General features: G+C 39.8%; 1 protein-coding gene across 1 annotated transcript in view; it reads right to left on the reverse strand.

Moving 5' to 3' along the window:
• Window positions 1–17,437, reverse strand: part of CAMSAP2 (calmodulin regulated spectrin associated protein family member 2) — a 104,990-nt gene that overhangs the window by 16,411 nt on the left and 71,142 nt on the right. The window contains exons 5-8 of the mRNA XM_061187273.1: window positions 13,775–13,916; window positions 13,340–13,479; window positions 8,528–8,621; window positions 6,407–6,491 (exon numbers count right to left, since the gene is read on the reverse strand). Of these exons, the coding sequence (XP_061043256.1) occupies window positions 6,407–6,491; window positions 8,528–8,621; window positions 13,340–13,479; window positions 13,775–13,916 (461 nt within the window). The remainder of the gene's footprint in view (window positions 1–6,406; window positions 6,492–8,527; window positions 8,622–13,339; window positions 13,480–13,774; window positions 13,917–17,437) is intronic.

Raw genomic sequence — 17,437 nt, forward strand, 5'->3', positions numbered from 1 at the left:
AAAGAGTCTTCTTCCTATGTTTTCCTCTAAGAGTTTTATAGTGTCTGGTCTTACATTTAGGTCTCTAATCCATTTTGAGTTTATTTTTGTGTATGGTGTTAGGGAGTATTCTAATTTCATTCTTTTACATGTAGCTGTCCAGTTTTCCCAGCACCATTTATTGAAGAGACTGTCTTTTTCTCCATCGTATATCTTTGCCTCCTTTGTCATAGATAAGTTGACCATAGGTGCGTGGGATTATCTCTGGGCTTTCTATCTTGTTCCATTGATCTATGTTTCTGTTTTTGTGCCAGTACCATATTGTCTTGATTACTGTAGCTTTGTAGCATAGTCTGAAGTCAGGGAGTCTGATTCCTCCAGCTCCGTTTTTTTCCCTCAAGACTGCTTTGGCTATTCGGGGTCTTTTGTGTCTCCATACACATTTTAAGATGATTTGTTCTAGTTCCATAAAAAATGCCATTGGTAATTTGATAGGGATTGCATTGAATCTGTAGATTGCTTTGGGTAGTATAGTCATTTTCACAATATTGATTCTTCCAATCCAAGAACATGGTATATCTCTCCATCTGTTGGTATCACCTTTAATTTCTTTCATCAGTGTCTTATAGTTTTCTGCATACAGGTCTTTTGTCTCCCTAGGTAGGTTTATTCCTAGGTATTTTATTCTTTTTGTTGCAATGGTAAATGGGAGTGTTTCCATAATTTCTCTTTCAGATTTTTCATCATTAGTGTATAGGAATGCAAGAGATTTCTGTGCATTAATTTTGTATCCTGCAACTTTACCAAATTCATTGATTAGCTCTAGTAGTTTTCTGGTGGCATTTTTAGGATTCTCTATGTATAGTATCATGTCATCTGCAAACAGTGACAGTTTTACTTCTTCTTTTCCAATTTGTATTCCTTTTATTTCTTTTTCTTCTCTGATTGCCATGGCTAGGACTTCCAAAACTATGTTGAATAATAGTGGTGAGAGTGGACATCCTTGTCTCGTTCCTGATCTTAGAGGAAATGCTTTCAGTTTTTCACTGTTGAGAATGATGTTTGCTGTGGGTTTGTCATATATGGCCTTTATTATGTTGAGGTAGGTTCCCTCTATGCCCACTGTCTGGAGAGTTTTTATCATAAATGGGTGTTGAATTTTGTCAAAAGCTTTTTCTGCATCTATTGAGATGATCATATGGTTTTTATTCTTCAATTTGTTAATATGGTGTATCACATTGATTGATTTGTGTATATTGAAGAATCCTTGCATCCCTGGGATAAATCCCACTTGATCGTGGTGTATGATCCTTTTAATGTGTTGTTGGATTCTGTTTGCTAGTATTTTGTTGAGGATTTTTGCATCTATATTCATCAGTGATATTGGTCTGTAATTTTCTTTTTTTGTAGTATCTTTGTCTGGTTTTGGTGTCAGGGTGATGGTGGCCTCATAGAATGAGTTGGGGAGTGTTCCTTCCTCTGCAATTTTTTGGAAGAGTTTGAGAAGGATGGGTGTTAGCTCTTCTCTAAATGTTTGATAGAATTCAGCTGTGAAGCCATCTGGTCCTGGACTTTTGTTTGTTGGAAGATTTTTAATCACAGTTTCAATTTCATTACTTGTGATTGGTCTGTTCATATTTTCTGTTTCTTCCTGGTTCAGTCTTGGAAGGTTATACCTTTCTAAGAATTTGTCCATTTCTTCCAGGTTGTCCATTTTATTGGCATAGAGTTGCTTGTAGTACTCTCTTAGGATGCTTTGTATTTCTGCGGTGTGTTGTAACTTCTCCTTTTTCATTTCTAATTTTATTGATTTGAGTCCTCTCCCTCTTTTTCTTGATGAGTCTGGCTAGTGGCTTATCAATTTTGTTTATCTTCTCAAAGAACCAGCTTTTAGTTTTATTGATCTTTGCTATTGTTTTCTTTGTTTCTATTTCATTTATTTCCGCTCTGATCTTTATGATTTCTTTCCTTCTGCTAACTTTGGGTTTTGTTTGTTCTTCTTTCTCTAGTTCCTTTAGGTGTAAGGTTAGATTGTTTACTTGAGATTTTTCTTGTTTCTTTAGGTAGGCTTGTATAGCTCTAAACTTCCCTCTTAGAACTGCTTTTGCTGCATCCCATAGGTTTTGGATTGTTGTGTTTTCATTGTCATTTGTCTCTAGGTATTTTTTGATTTCCTCTTTGATTTCTTCAGTGATCTCTTGGTTATTTAGTAACGTATTGTTTAGCCTCCATGTGTTTGTGTTTTTTATGCTTTTTCCCCTGTAATTCATTTCTAATCTCATAGCGTTGTGGTCAGAAAAGATGCTTGATATGATTTCAATTTTCTTAAATTTACTGAGGCTTGATTTGTGACTCAAGATGTGATCTATCCTGGAGAATGTTCCGTGCGCACTTGAGAAGAAAGTGTAATCTGCTGTTTTTGGATGGAATGTCCTATAAATATCAATTAAATCTATCTGGTCTATTGTGTCATTTAAAGCTTCTGTTTCCTTATTTATTTTCATTTTGGATGATCTGTCCATTGGTGTAAGTGAGGTGTTAAAGTCCCCCACTATTATTGTGTTACTGTCGATTTCCTCTTTTATAGCTGTTAGCAGTTGCCTTATGTATTGAGGTGCTCCTATGTTGGGTGCATATATATTTATAATTGTTATATCTTCTTCTTGGATTGATCCCTTGATCATTATGTAGTGTCCTTCCTTGTCTCTTGTAACATTCTTTATTTTAAAGTCTATTTTATCTGATATGAGTATAGCTACTCCAGCTTTCTTTTGATTTCCATTTGCATGGAATATCTTTTTCCATCCCCTCACTTTCAGTCTGTATGTGTCCCTAGGTCTGCAGTGGGTCTCTTGTAGACAGCATATATATGGGTCTTGTTTTTGTATCCATTCAGCAAGCCTGTGTCTTTTGGTTGGAGCATTTAATCCATTCATGTTTAAGGTAATTATCGATATGTATGTTCCTATGACCATTTTCTTAATTGTTTTGGGTTTGTTTTTTTGTAGGTCCTTTTCTTCTCTTGTGTTTCCCACTTAGAGAAGTTCCTTTAGCATTTGTTGTAGAGCTGGTTTGGTGGTGCTGAATTCTCTTAGCTTTTCCTTGTCTGTAAAGCTTTTGATTTCTCCATCAAATCTAAATGAGATCCTTGCCGGGTAGAGTAATCTTGGTTGTAGGGTCTTCCCTTTCATCACTTTAAGTATATCATGCCACTCCCTTCTGGCTTGTAGAGTTTCTGCTGAGGAATCAGCTGTTAACCTTATGGGAGTTCCCTTGTATGTTATTTGTCATTTTTCCCTTGCTGCTTTCAATAATTTTTCTTTGTCTTTAATTTTTGCCACTTTGATTACTATGTGTCTCGGCGTGTTTCTCCTTGGGTTTATCCTGTATGGGACTCTCTGCGCTTCCTGGACTTGGGTGGCTATTTCCTTTCCCATGTTAGGGAAGTTTTCGACTATAATCTCTTCAAATATTTTCTCTGGTCCTTTCTCTCTCTCTTCTCCTTCTGGGACCCCTATAATGCGAATGTTGCTGCGTTTAATGTTGTCCCAGAGGCCTCTTAGGCTGTCTTCATTTCTTTTCATTCTTTTTTCTTTAGTCTGTTCCGCAGCAGTGAATTCCACCATTCTGTCTTCCAGGTCACTTATCCGTTCTTCTGCCTCAGTTATTCTGCTATTGATTCCTTCTAGTGTAGTTTTCACTTCAGTTATTGTATTGTTCATCTCTGTTTGTTTATTCTTTAATTCTTCTAGGTCTTTGTTAAACATTTCTTGCATCTTCTCGATCTTTGCCTCCATTCTTATTCCGAGGTCCTGGATCATCTTCACTATCATTATTCTGAATTCTTTTTCTGGAAGGTTGCCTATCTCCACTTCATTTAGTTGTTTTTCTGGGGTTTTATCTTGTTCCTTCATCTGGTATATAGCCCTCTGCCTTTTCATCTTGTCTGTCTTTCTGTGAATGTGGTTTTTGTTCCACAGGCTGCAGGATTGTAGTTTTTCTTGCTTCTGCTGTCTGCCCTCTGGTGGTTGAGGCTATCTAAGAGGCTTGATGGGAGGCTCTGGTCAGAAATTTCTAATTTGGATATGTAATCTGATAAATTACAATCTCTCCTTTGGTTGTTGAGAGAGCTATCACCACTTCAAAACTATGACGCTTTTCTTCTCAAAGCTCGTGTTAATTGTATTGTTAACAGATTGAGTCAGGATAATTGTCCTTGACTACTGACCTGGGGCGGTCGCGGTTTGAAGCCGGGTGCTTAATAAACCAAAGCTCACCCAGTCACTCCTCCAAACTCCAGAACTCCACACTCCAGAGGCCCTCCATTCGACCTGCATTCTTATTATTTAATGAAAGCTTAATTCACGAGCTTTCCAAAAGCAGCAATACCCGGAGCACGTGTATACCTTTGCTGTCGCTTAGCTCCCACAGCCCCCGCCCCTGCGCCGCACATCGCTGTCCTCTCACTCGCGTCCCTGGTCGTTTCCTGGGAAACCCGAGGGAGAGGACCCCACGCTGCTCCCTGTCACGTCCGTCTCTCTCATCCCCCCTCCAGTAGCCTTTCCACAGCCTCTACCCTTCCTACGTCTACAACAGGAGCGTAATCCTGAAGAGATGCAAGTTCAGTTATTAAAATAGGGTCACTCTTTTCTTCTCCCCCAGGTAATGGCTAAACTTTTGTACATTCCTACAGTTGCCTTACTTCACGCCTGCATAGAGGATTTTCATGTGGGGTGATTCCCGTACAGGTTAGTAGCCAAGTGTGTGCAGTAGCTGCTACAAATGTCTTGCTTTGCTGTCTTCTTCCTTTGGCTTTTTTTCCTCGTAAGGTCACCATTCAGGTGCGATAACATTTGTAGATGTGGCTGCATTATTCTCAGCAAGAGCAGAAATCCTTGAATCCTTCCCCAAAAGTTCTATGATGGGAGAACTACGAATGGACCATATGGAAACTCACAGAAATGAAAGGATTACACAGTGACTCTTCAAGGAAAAGGATTCAGACATCCATCTGGTTATAGGAAGTTCTTCTGCTGGGAGAAAGGAAAAAGGTAGCCACTCAGATATCTGAGAGACAGAGAAGAGATTAGTCTTCCAGAGGATCTTAAGACATTTCCCAGTGTCAGAAAGGTGGAAGATCGTCCACTCAAGTTCCTAGAAATAATAATCATGGAATAACCTAGTCTTTAACTGGAAAGTTTCAGAGGTTTTAAAGATTTAACAGTACAAGAGTTATAACCTAGAATATTGAGTGTTTTCTAAATGTTCAGGGAAGGAAATGCCACTATCTAACCAACCCAGGAAAGCACTGAGGAAATAGCGTGTACAAAAAAAGTTTCCGACGGGATAAAACAGAGGCGCTCCTAGATCAGCCACATTCTAACCTAATCTCTTTGTGGTAAATCTCAGGGATGGTTACGAAATAGAAAACTTAGTGTAAGTTAAGAAAATTTATAGGAGTAAATCAGAGGGTAAGGGAAGGAAAATGCTTTCTTAATCTGAAGGAAATACTTAGCGAGATCAGAAGTTCACAGTGCTAAGAAGCCCTACAAAGGCAGTAAGATTACTGTAAGGGTTCTGTCCACGCTCATTAGCACACAGTAGAGAGAGAAACTTCTGAGATGTGAGGAGGGGGTGACAACTTCAGTACAAGTTCATATTTCATGCAGAAAGAACTTTCAATTTCTTACTCATAATTTTTAAAATGTATTTTTAATAGATCTGCTTGAATTTCTAAAAAAAAATAATAATCACAAAATACATCCGTTTTAAACCTAAAATAAAAATCAGGTCAGTTAGGGAGCCCAAAGTCAATACACATTTTAGGTTCTAATAAACATGCATTAAAAGCGCTTATAGGATCTGCTGAAAGACATTTTTAAACAAATTAATGTCTCTGTCACATACTTGGGTCAGAAGTCAGGCTTATCCTGCTATTAAATGTTTACTTTGCTTCCAGTTCAGTTCCTGATACTAAGAACTAAAGCATTAGATAAAGATTCAACAGTACAATAAATATTCCACTGTAAAAAAAAAAAAAAAAAAAAAAAAAATTCCACTGTGCTCTATGAATAGCTACAGTAACCAGCAAACAAAACAGTAGGGAAAACTGCCTCAAAGATTAAAAAATTGAAAATTTAAAAATTTCCCCCTGGCCTAAGAGTTACCTATCATTTAAGCATCAAATAATCTCAATTATAAACAAGTTATGCAGCAAAAGTTTAGTTTTAGGCTGATTATTTGGACCTTAGGATAATATTCCCCCACTTTTCAGTGTAAATTTCAATTACGGTGATGTTAAAACAGGCTTTAATAGGGTAAGTTAACTGAAACTTATTTAGTTCAAAGTCCAACTGAAACTTTAAAAACTCTAATGTAATAAAATTTTGATTTCCTTAGTGAATGGAATCGGTGTTCTGGACTCTACCTTGGGGTGAAGTCAGAGCTGTCCAAGGCGTTTCTCTGGGCAGCATTTAAGACAGGAACTGAGGGCAGATCGTCCACAGCTTCAGCTACAGGAAAGGAAAAAAAACCTCAGAATTACATAGTTAGCATGTTTCCAACACTGCTTCAAGAATTACGAGCCACAAATAAATGTTTAAGTTTAACCGCAATTTTCCTTATTACTTATAGAGAAATCTTAGCGTATTTAGTTTTCTCCTTAAATAATTTTCAAAAGGACAAATTTTCTTTAAACTGTTCTTGGAAGTGTCCTGGCTTAAAAAATCCACCTGACTGGGGCTTCCCTGGTGGCGCAGTGGTTAAGAATCCGCCTGCCAATGCAGGGGACACAGGTTTCAGCCCTGGTCTGGGAAGATCCCACATGCCACGGAGCAACTAAGCCCGTGCACCACAACTACTGAGCCTGCGGTCTAGAGCCCGCAAGCCACAACTACTGAGCCCACGTGCCACAACTACTGAAGCCTGCGCACCCTAGAGCCTGTACTCTGAAGCAAGAGAAGCCACCGCAATGAGAAGCCTGCGCACCGCAACCAAGAGTAGCCCCCGCTCGCCGCAACTAGAGAAAGCCCGCGCGCAGCAACAAAGACCCAAAGCAGCCAAAAATAAATAAATGAATTTAAAAAAAATCCACTTAATTAAGGCTAATTGGGAGAAAAAAAGGCTTAATAAATACACCTATTTAAAATAAAAATAAACGAGTGTCTAATTTTGCTAAAAGCTTTCACAGAACTTCAGTTACACATGGTCAATTTCACGTCTATGAAATAGTTGGTATTTTGGTAATCAATTAGACAGAATTTCATTGGTTAGTAATTAAAACCACTGGTATAGTTTACATTTTTGTAAATAACGCTCATTTATTTTTTGCTTTGGAGACCTAATATAACAGCTGTTGAATATTTTGAATAGCGGGCTTCACAGATGAGATCATACAAAGCAACGTACATGAAAACTCTGTTAACGGTGAAAAGCTGTACAATATCGTTTGTGGTAACTACTGAAGACACCTGGCTTTATGCAGTGGCCTTCGGGAAGGGCCTCAGCTGCTCTCTAGGTCTGCCTCGTTACATGACAGCTCTGCCCTAAGCAGCTCAGAGACACAACAGGTTAAACACTCATTTCCTGCATGTTTTACAGAATTTGGCCTGGGACGCAGTGGGCCAACTGGCTGAAGGGAGCTCATTCCACTCACCAGAGTGGTATCACCCTCCCACGTCCCTTACCCCCTGCCGCCTGAGTACATATTTTCCCCTCCTTCTTGATCTCTTTCTCTTCTTTAATATTTTTTGAGGGAAGGGGTGGGGATGGGGAGAAATAAGGGAAAATACAAAAATGTGGCACCAAGGAGAGCAGCTAGCTAGTTGGGAGGCACAGTAATTCCGCTTCGTGTTGGGCAGAGAAGTGGCAGCGGAAAGAACCCAGAGTTATGATGGAGGCAAGTTCTCTAGAGGGCCCACACTTATCATGTGGAACTGATTTTCCCCTACAGAAATAAAACTCCGGTTTTATAATGGAAGCCGACGGAAAATTTGTTCTGCTTTAGAGAAAATATAGAAAGATTTTTTTTGTTCTTCATTTCCAGAGATCTTTATAGTAACTTACCCCTTTATTTCTTATCAGTGTCCTTATTTTGAGCAATCAATAGATCGTGGTACTGTAACAATCATAAAACCTACTAGGTTTAAAAATAAATATAACAAGCCCCTTTATGGTTTAAGGGCAAGTTCAAATTACAGATTAAAGCCAAGCCATAATTTGAGTGGCTTCTGGGCAACAACGTTAAAAACTCAGACTCTAACGGGGAACAAAAGCTAGGGATGGGGGTAAAAGATGCAAAGAGAAGAAAGTGGGAAAACAGTTAAAGCTAAAAGTTCCACAGCATAAGCCGTGGAATGCAGGGCTATTCTCGCCACCTCCTTTTCCTCCCCTACACCACGTCTCTCACGGAGAATTTCATGGCTTTAAACGTTGAGAGAGAGTTTATCAAGGCTAGACTAGGAAACAGCAACAGGCTTCCCTGTAAAAGAATAACCAGGTGAGGCTATCTGAATGCTCCATCCTGCTTGTTTACGGGAACGCTGATCACCTCCTTGCGGACAAGCATCGCGGGGCTGGACGAAGGAGGGCTTCACGACCTCAAACCACCAGAAGAGCTCCGCCATGAACACCAGGTAGTTACTCTGTGCGAGAGGCAAGAAGTTAGGAGAGAAAGCAGGTAACGCCCGACCAGAAAGCAACGACAGAGAGTTACCTATTAAAACACAGCTCGAAATAGCATTCACCCATCAAAATCTGTGATTTTTTTTTTTTTAAAGAAATGATAAAGCTTATAATCCCTAAGGCTGTGCTGTGTGTTACCGTCTCAGAAGCTTTCCATTCTCAATTATATTTCTTTCTCCTACACATTTATTCTTCTCCTCAGCTGAATCCTTCCTGCTTGGCTTTTACACACGCTCAAACCTCTGTCACTGAACGCGGCCGAAACCGGCACCCGATCCTTCACCCTCCGGCTCCGTCCACCCGGCCCGCTCATCGCTTCAGACTTCTGTAACACCGGCCTCTCCCAGCAACCTGCTCTCAGCCCTCCTCTCCCTAATCCACTCCAGCCCGGCACTCAGGCGCCCTCGCTCTAAGCCAGCATTTGCTCAAGCCACCCATGTCTGTGTCACTAAATCAAACAGATTTTTTGGTCTTCGTTGCCCCCAGCCCTCAGCAGCATTCGATACTCCTGATGTCTGAAAACTGCCGCCCACACCCACCAGCTATCGAACGGCCCCCAAAGGCATGACTGCACTTGCACGTGCACTTTCTATTTCTCTCACTGTGCCAGTCACCTTCCCCACAAGTCTGATCAGATCCCATCCTTATTTCCCGGAACGGCAGCCACCCTCCCCGTGCACAAAGCAAACCTGGGCGTCACCGCGACACCGGCCTCTTTCTCCCCTCATGCCCGATTTGCCGGCGAGGCCTGCAGGTCCTGCGTCTCAACAGCCCTGGAATCCACCCACTTCTCTCCACCTGCATCGTAACTACCCTCACTCAGACTGTTTTCACCTCTTGGTTAGCACACGGTCATTTTTTCTTCGGCTTAGGAAGCCAAACTTTTCAAAATGCAACACCCCTTCCCCCGCTTGCCCTTGCCCTTGGGAGACTGACTATAGCTTACAAGCGGGTACCTGATGGGGTCCCTTTTCAATTTCTCCAGCTTCATCTAATACCATATTCTCCAGGGTTCCTCATCTTACCCATCAGACTATATGGTCAAAAGGACAAAGCTGTGCTCACCACTATATCGTCAGTGTTTAAGACAGTGCCTGGTACATAATAGATGTCCAATAAATATTTATTGAATGAACATATAAATGAATGAATAAACATATTATAAGAAAGGCCAGTCACTGGCAAAACGTCGAAATGTTGATACGGAATATCTCTGGGTAGTAAGATGATTGTGATTTATAGTTTTTCTTTATACTTATAGTATACTTTCTAAAACCAAAGTATAAAATTATATTTAAAGCATTGGTGCTAGGTTCCAGCTCTACTAGTACAGTTCACTGAAAGCTATGTATATCTTTTGGAAAAACACTGTTTAAGTACCCCATAATTGTCTGTTGATAGGAAATTAATTACTATCTTAAGGACCCTGGAGCTCAACATCACTAATCATCAAGGAAATGCAAATCAAAACCACAAGGAGATACCACCTCACACCTGTCAGAATGGCCATCATCAGAAAGATAAGCGACAACAAGTGCTGATGAGGGTATGGAGAAAAGGGAACCCCTGTGCATTGTTGATGGGGATGTAAAATGGTGCAGCCACTATGGAAAACAGTATGCAGATTCCACAAAAAATTAAAAATAGAACCACCGGAGGATCCAGCAATCCTATCTGGGTACATAAGCAAAGAAAATGAAAACAGATCTCTTGAAGAGATATCTGCACTTCCATGTTCACTGCAGCCAAGACATGGAAACGACCCGAGTGTCCACCAGCAGATGAATGGATGAAGATGTGGTGTACATGCAGCCACGAGAAACTAGGGAAGTCTGCCATCTGCAACCACACAGACGGATCTTGAGGGCACTGTGCGAAGTGAAATACGTCAGACGGAGAAACACAAACACGGTATGGCATCACTTGTACGTGGAATCTGAAAAAGCCAGACCCACAGAAACAGAGAACAGGGTGGTGGTTCCCAGGGACTGGGGTAGGGGAAATGCGGGAGTACTGGTCAAGGGTGCAAACTCCCAATTATGAAATGAATACGTTCTGGGGAATCGAATAATTATAGTTAATGATAACTGTATTATACACATGAAAATTGCTGAAAGAGTAGATCTTAAATGTTCACAACATAAATGGTAATTATGTGACGTGATGAGGGTGCTGACACTGTGGTGATAATCATTCTGCTGTATGTAAGTGAATCAAATCAACACACTGTGCACCTTGAACTTACACGATGTTATATGTCAACTGTATCTCAATAAAGCTGGAAAAAATTTATTTTAAGCACCTTGGTAAGATAACTGTCCTAATAACATAATTGTACTGTGTTTGGCCACTAGATGTCAGCATAGTAAGAAATAATTTTCCCAGTAACTAGTTTATGAAGAGAATTTCTTTCTGAATTTAAGGTGATTAAACAGCAATAAATCTGTCACCATATTCCTGGAATGGTACCAGATTAATTTCATTTAAGAGCTCTTCTTTCCTTCTTTCAGTTAAGACAGTCATGCAGCTATACATTAACATTCTTAAACACTGTAAATGATATCAAAGAATACAAATATACAGAACATAGAATAAAAAGTAAAAGTATACTTTAACCCCTCTCCCTCGAATCCTAATACTGCACTCAGAAGAAACCACTGTTAACAGTTCTGTGTTTATCTCTCTACAGACCTTTTCCCATGCATCTGTATGTGTGTAGATGTGCATACAAACAGAAAAAGGATTTTAAAAATATATGTAAATTGCATCATGCCGTATATAATGTGTGCTCCCCGCGCGCTTCACTTAGTAACTCCTAGTGAGCTTTCCGCATCAGTAAGATACCCCTGCCTCCTTCTAACAGCTACTTTTCAAGACATTTCAAGTGTGGCCCTCCCAAGGTGAACTGCTGCCAACTCTTCACCACCACGAACAATCCTTCTGTGTCCTTCTGTGCACTTTAAATGCGGTTAGAGAATGCCCAACTGCCCTCTAAAAAGAGCACACCAGTTTACAAGTCCACCACGAGGGGAAAAGAGGGCTCACTCCCTATTCCCCACAAACACTTGTTACTCAAGTTAACAAATGACAAGGTGGCCAGCACCATGGACCGAGCAACCTCTTGTGGGCTTGGAGTCTTAAAATACTCATTTGAGGTCAAAACTGTGGTTCTGATAATTTAGCAGAGAACACAGAAGGTGACCAAAGTCTTCTCTGCAGATAATTATCTATTTTTAAAGTGCCTGATTTAAGAAAATGTCTTTGTATCTGGATCACGCCCAGACTAAGTTGATCTAAACAGCAGGGCTATATGTTATTTATTGGAAGTCCAAGGTATACAACTTAAGCAAATGTAACCTTACAACTCAATGTATTTAATGAGGTCATTTTTTTGCTTTGAGATCTCAGTAAAAGTATTTAAAATTTTTAATAGGAAGCGCCAGAAAAAGTATTAAGATAAATATGAAAATATCTCCTAACTTCCATTTTGGTAAAAATGGCAAAGTGTAAACATTCAAAATCAGTCAAGGTTTTTCTTCTGATGTGCTGGACAGTGCGGAGTGGGCACTATTCTGGTCAACAGGGGCAGTGGCTTATTCTGGAAAGGCCGTTACCCCTGGCTCCATCAATCTGCCTTGCGGTAAACGAGAAACGGGTACAGGAAAAAGAGAGAGACCAGAGAACAAGAATTTAAAGCATCACAAGGCACTAGCATTACTCTGGGAGGGGTCCTTTAGCAGCTTCTATGAAGGTGGGCATTGCAAATACAATTAGGACTGACATAAAGTTGTTCCTCTCAGACTTCAAACAAATCGATTGTAAGATCATTTATTCCTAAAGCCTTTAAACAGAAGTGTTAACTTCAGGCAGCTGTATGAGAGCCGTGAAGGAATTCTGCAGCTGCAACTGCTGGTAACAACAAGGCAGCATTCCCACCATGAAGTTCTGGAACCTGCAGCTCAGAAGGCATCACACCTGAGACACGCGCCTGTCTTCACCACTAGAAAGAACGCCCTAAAAGGACAGGGGGGTCTTTGTGTTGTCTGCTGATTTATCCCAACCACCTAGAACACTATAAGGCGCTCAATAAACATTTCTTGAAAGAAAGGCACTAAGCAACGGCCCGAAGCTAAGAGGTCATGTGACGTCCTGAAGCAAGGGACAAGTGTATGGCTAATAAATGCAATTACTTCCTAAAAGGTTCATTTCCAGATGACCGTAATATTTCCTTCCCTCTTCCTTTCCCTAGGCTTTGCCTCAAGTTCTGGGACCTGAGGGCCCCTTCTTCCCAGACAGAGCCCACAGTCCTGCTGAGTGTCCAGAGCGGCCACACCTCCTGCACGCTCACCACAAGCGGCAGCATCCCTCCAGGACCCAGAAACGCTTACTGGCTTATCCTCTATTTTGCTAACAACATCAGAACAACGGTTTAATTCTGTACCATGACATTAAGTTTAGCTTTGTACTATAAAAGAAACCTGTAGCTAACAGTGTAGGTTTTTAAAAAATAAAATAAAATCAGCAGAAAAATCAAACAAAAACTATTTTTTCAAAAGTTCTTTTGCCTGGAATTACAGTTAATTTTGTAAGCTTAAAGCAGCTACACTGTTTATGTACCTAGTTACATGTTTTTTCAACAAACTTGAACAAACAAAGGGGAAAAGGATGATCGAAATACCTTTATGGAGGAGGCAGCATAGAGCATGTCTTCCAGGGTGAAATGGCAACACTGGTTCAAATATTCTTGGCAAAATTCTTGAATCAGCTGCAGATTATAGAGGCTATCAGCCAAAGACATGGTTTCTTTCAAGCAAATATCTTCAAACAGGAAAAGAGCAAGGGTTAATTCTGATAATGTACATTTCATATTCATTTTGTAATTATTACCTTAATACAGATATACAACTACGTAGAATCCGTCTGACCCACACGTATAAAGGCAGTGATCACTACACAGAGGCTTAGAGACCAAGCACTCCTTTACTCAACTACTTCCTAGAATTATACATAAATGTTCTTCTTAAAAAAAGCCTTCATTACTTATTAAATTTACTGTCTTAAATATTTTTTACCATCTATCCACAGTTTAGAAATATTTCAATGTAACACTTACCTTCTAATCTGACAACACCAGGACAGTAAAAATGAATAAGGGCAGCTAACGCACAGCCATCCGAGCCATCTTTCAGCAAATTTTCTACCAACGGAATGCAAGGCAGTTGCTTAAGCAATGTTTGCTCTTTCCTATAACGAGCCTACATTAAAAAAAAAGAAAAAAAAAAAAAAGAGGTGAAAATGAATAAGTACTAAGCAACATACAGGAAAAAAACAGTATTGTAGATTCCAATGTATCAGTAATAAAACAGAAGTCAAGAGAAATGAGAACTACTCACCAGCATCCTTCTTTTCTAAACATTACCACTAGACCTCGCGTTACCAACAGCACTTTGGTTCTGAAGCTAAGCAGTTAACATAACATGACAGTGCTCATTTACGTGAAATTCACTTAGCCTAAAAATTTGCATGTAAAAGCATCACAGAATGGATTTTGAATATTTGTTATCCAAATCATCAGTTCTACTCTTCTGCAGATGATGAAATTCATTCACTTTAAGGTTAGACTTCACTTAGACCACACGTTCTTATATGGAAAGAGTGAGACTCGAGCTGAAAGAATGAGGAGAGTCATCTGAGTTGGGAGCAGGCAGAAGAATGTGAAACTATTCTTAAAGGAAACGTGGCGATAGAAACATCACTTTGAGGAACTGGAATAATATTCAATACCATGAAGATATTCTGGCTTCTCATCTGAATGCTGAGACAATGCAAATAAAGTGTAATGACTTTGAAACTGAAAAAACCCTCCTGGTTGAGGTTTCATTAACCAATAACAGAGCAAGTATAAGGGTTTCTGCTCCCTCTCAGAAAAACAGGTGAAATTCTTGTGTTTTAAAGATTGGCCGGTGTGAATGGATACAAACTTGTAAGGCGGTTCTCTAGAAATGAGACACGCTGTCAAACTCAGAGGTTACGAGAACGAGCTCTTAAGTCAGATTACCTAGGCTCAAATCCTGGTTCTGCCACTTCTTAGCTCTGTGATCTTGGACAAGGTACTTCAATGCTCATTTCTCGGTTTCCCCATCTGTGAACTGGGGATAATCACAGTACCTACTTCACAGCACCACGGAGGGCTACAGAAGATGATGGACATAAAGTGCGAGGCACACACGGGCACACAGTGAGTAATCGCCAGAGGTCAGCTGCTACTAGCTATTAGCTCTCCTCAGGCCAAGAAAAATAATGCTGAAGGCTTGATGGAGATGCACACTGAAGTACTTTATTAGCAAAATTTACAATTATAGTGGTTACTGATATTTAAATACAGTTTTTTTAAAAGTATCAAAACTAAGTTTTCTTCTAACTTCATCTAAACTGATTATATTTCATAATTAAAATACAATTATGAAATATAATACTTTCGTGAGAATAACAGAAAAATATTATAATTTACTGAAAGAGAAAATTTACTATTTGGTGGTGAGGTCAGATTTCCTCCAAATGATATCCCTCAAAAGAGCATACACATTCAAGGAGGAGACATTTATCCCTATTTCCCTGTCACTGGCTACTCAAGAACAAGATTCATGGAACATCTTTTCCTCTGAAGATTTTCAGAGGATCTTGTTCTTATGAATCAGTGCGGACTAGACATCTGTGTTTAATGGTATGTTCCAAACTCACAGACTACCTATATTCAGGAAAAAAATCACATAGACACACTACATAAATTCTTTAATTGATTACTGACTTTTACATAATCCTTAGAAAACTTCCTCATTTTGCTGCTGGCAGACAGTTTAAAAATCAGCCATGAAAAAAGAGGAGAGAGGAGGGGAGGAAGGGAGAGAGAGACAGAAATCAGCCAGTGGCCTCTTCTGGCCGTACGCTGCCCCTCACACTTGGTAGTAAGCACCCTTCCAGGTCCTCCCCCTCCTTTCTTGGGCCGGCTAGAAACAAAATAGTCGCCTCTTGGGAATCCCCTACATTGGCTGGGCTCAGGGCCAAACTTCCCAGATCTCCAGGTCTACCCTTGTTTTCGGCCCACGGTCTGAACTGGACTGAGCTAAGCGCCCAGAGTCATGGAACAAAGAACTGAATTGTGTGCTGTGTTGTACTGCACCCTGCCAAGGAGCACTGCTGCACAAGGCACACACAGACACACACACACAGAGCCTCGTAAGGCTGCAGCCACAGAGGCCCATGGCTTAGACCAATCAGAGATTTATACGTGGCACGCCGAAACATCTTCCTGAAGATTATATCCTAGAAGAGGCATCAGGTAAACCAACTTTTAATCCTGAAGTCATGTGGGACTCCCCGAAAGTTCATCTGCAGTTCACAAAGGTTACAGAGTCTTTTATACCGGAACATGCTCTATGCTTTACAAACTTACTGCTCTTTCTACAAATGGAGAAATCTGGCATTTAAAAGGGACATACTTTCTATCTTTCAACGTTATGGTGCACTTCTAAGTTACATTTCTGTTTCTGAGGGTGTAAAATACTTAAGTGGTCTAAGCCCCAGATGCCACCGTGAAAGATCAACTCTTCAAGTCAAACCAGAATTGAATCTAGCTCAGGTCCAGTACTGGGAGGGACACAGAATCCGTCACTTCTTTATTACACAAAAAGTATCCTCTACATTTCAGGCCAAAAGGAAATGATACTTTCAAAAAGATGACTTTACAATACAAATAATTTACATGTGCAATTCATATTCACTTTTACTAACATTATTAAAACTAATGCAAATCTATATCCATACTTTTTTTGTTACCTAGCTACTGATGGTCTGTGAGTACTGACAGACTAGCTTACACTTTAAATTATTTTTAAAGCTTCTAATCCAAATCTGGACAAGATTTTAAAAATCTTTCTGTTTTACTTTATGATCAAAAACACCTTAAAATCCAATCTCTACTTGTGACTAACAGAATTATATGTAATGACCATATCGGCAAGACATAAACGATACCATTCTACAATTACACTTCTGGAGAGCAAGTTGAAGAAGCTGTGCAAACTTACTGGAACCAATTTCCAAAACCATTTGGAAGGAGACTTCGGAGGAAGCAGCAGGAAAAAAGGGGAAGCAAAAGGTAAAGGGAAAATTCATCAGAAGTTTTTAAAATTAACAAGTTATAGTAAAGTTTCTGTTAGTGGAGTTCCAAGTTTATAGTTCTCAAAACATTTTTTAAATGTTAATACTTTACAATTTAGCTTAAACTATAGAGGTTCCTAATGATAAAGACCACCACCTTCCCTCCCCTCACTCCTCTCCCAACCTGGATGTGCGTTTTTAGGGTACCCAGGACATGCTGTGTACTTCGGCAGCAAAGAATTTTACCTCCCAGTTCTGGGATCACACATCACATTAGAAACTAAATTTATATCACAAGAGGGAGTAGAAAGATTCTAGGGCTGGACTTGCAATCATTAACATTCTTAGACATTAGGAGGCCAAGTCTGATAAGGTAGTCTTCTTCCCAGAAGGAAAAGAAGAAAGACTGTTTCATAAGTGCACGAATAAAAGCAAATAACAATGTAGAATTGAACAAAATGATCATTTCTTGTAATGACATAAAGAATTTCTTTCAATTAATGAGGGATAAAAAACCAGTTGGCAATTCTCACCAGTTATTATTTTTATAGAGTCTCTAAGGCAAGTAGCTACTAACACAAAGAGAATATAAATGTTATTAATTTTACTATCTAGG

The sequence above is a fragment of the Eubalaena glacialis genome, chromosome 3, assembly GCF_028564815.1.
Source record: "Eubalaena glacialis isolate mEubGla1 chromosome 3, mEubGla1.1.hap2.+ XY, whole genome shotgun sequence".
Taxonomy (NCBI): Eukaryota; Metazoa; Chordata; class Mammalia; order Artiodactyla; family Balaenidae; genus Eubalaena; species Eubalaena glacialis.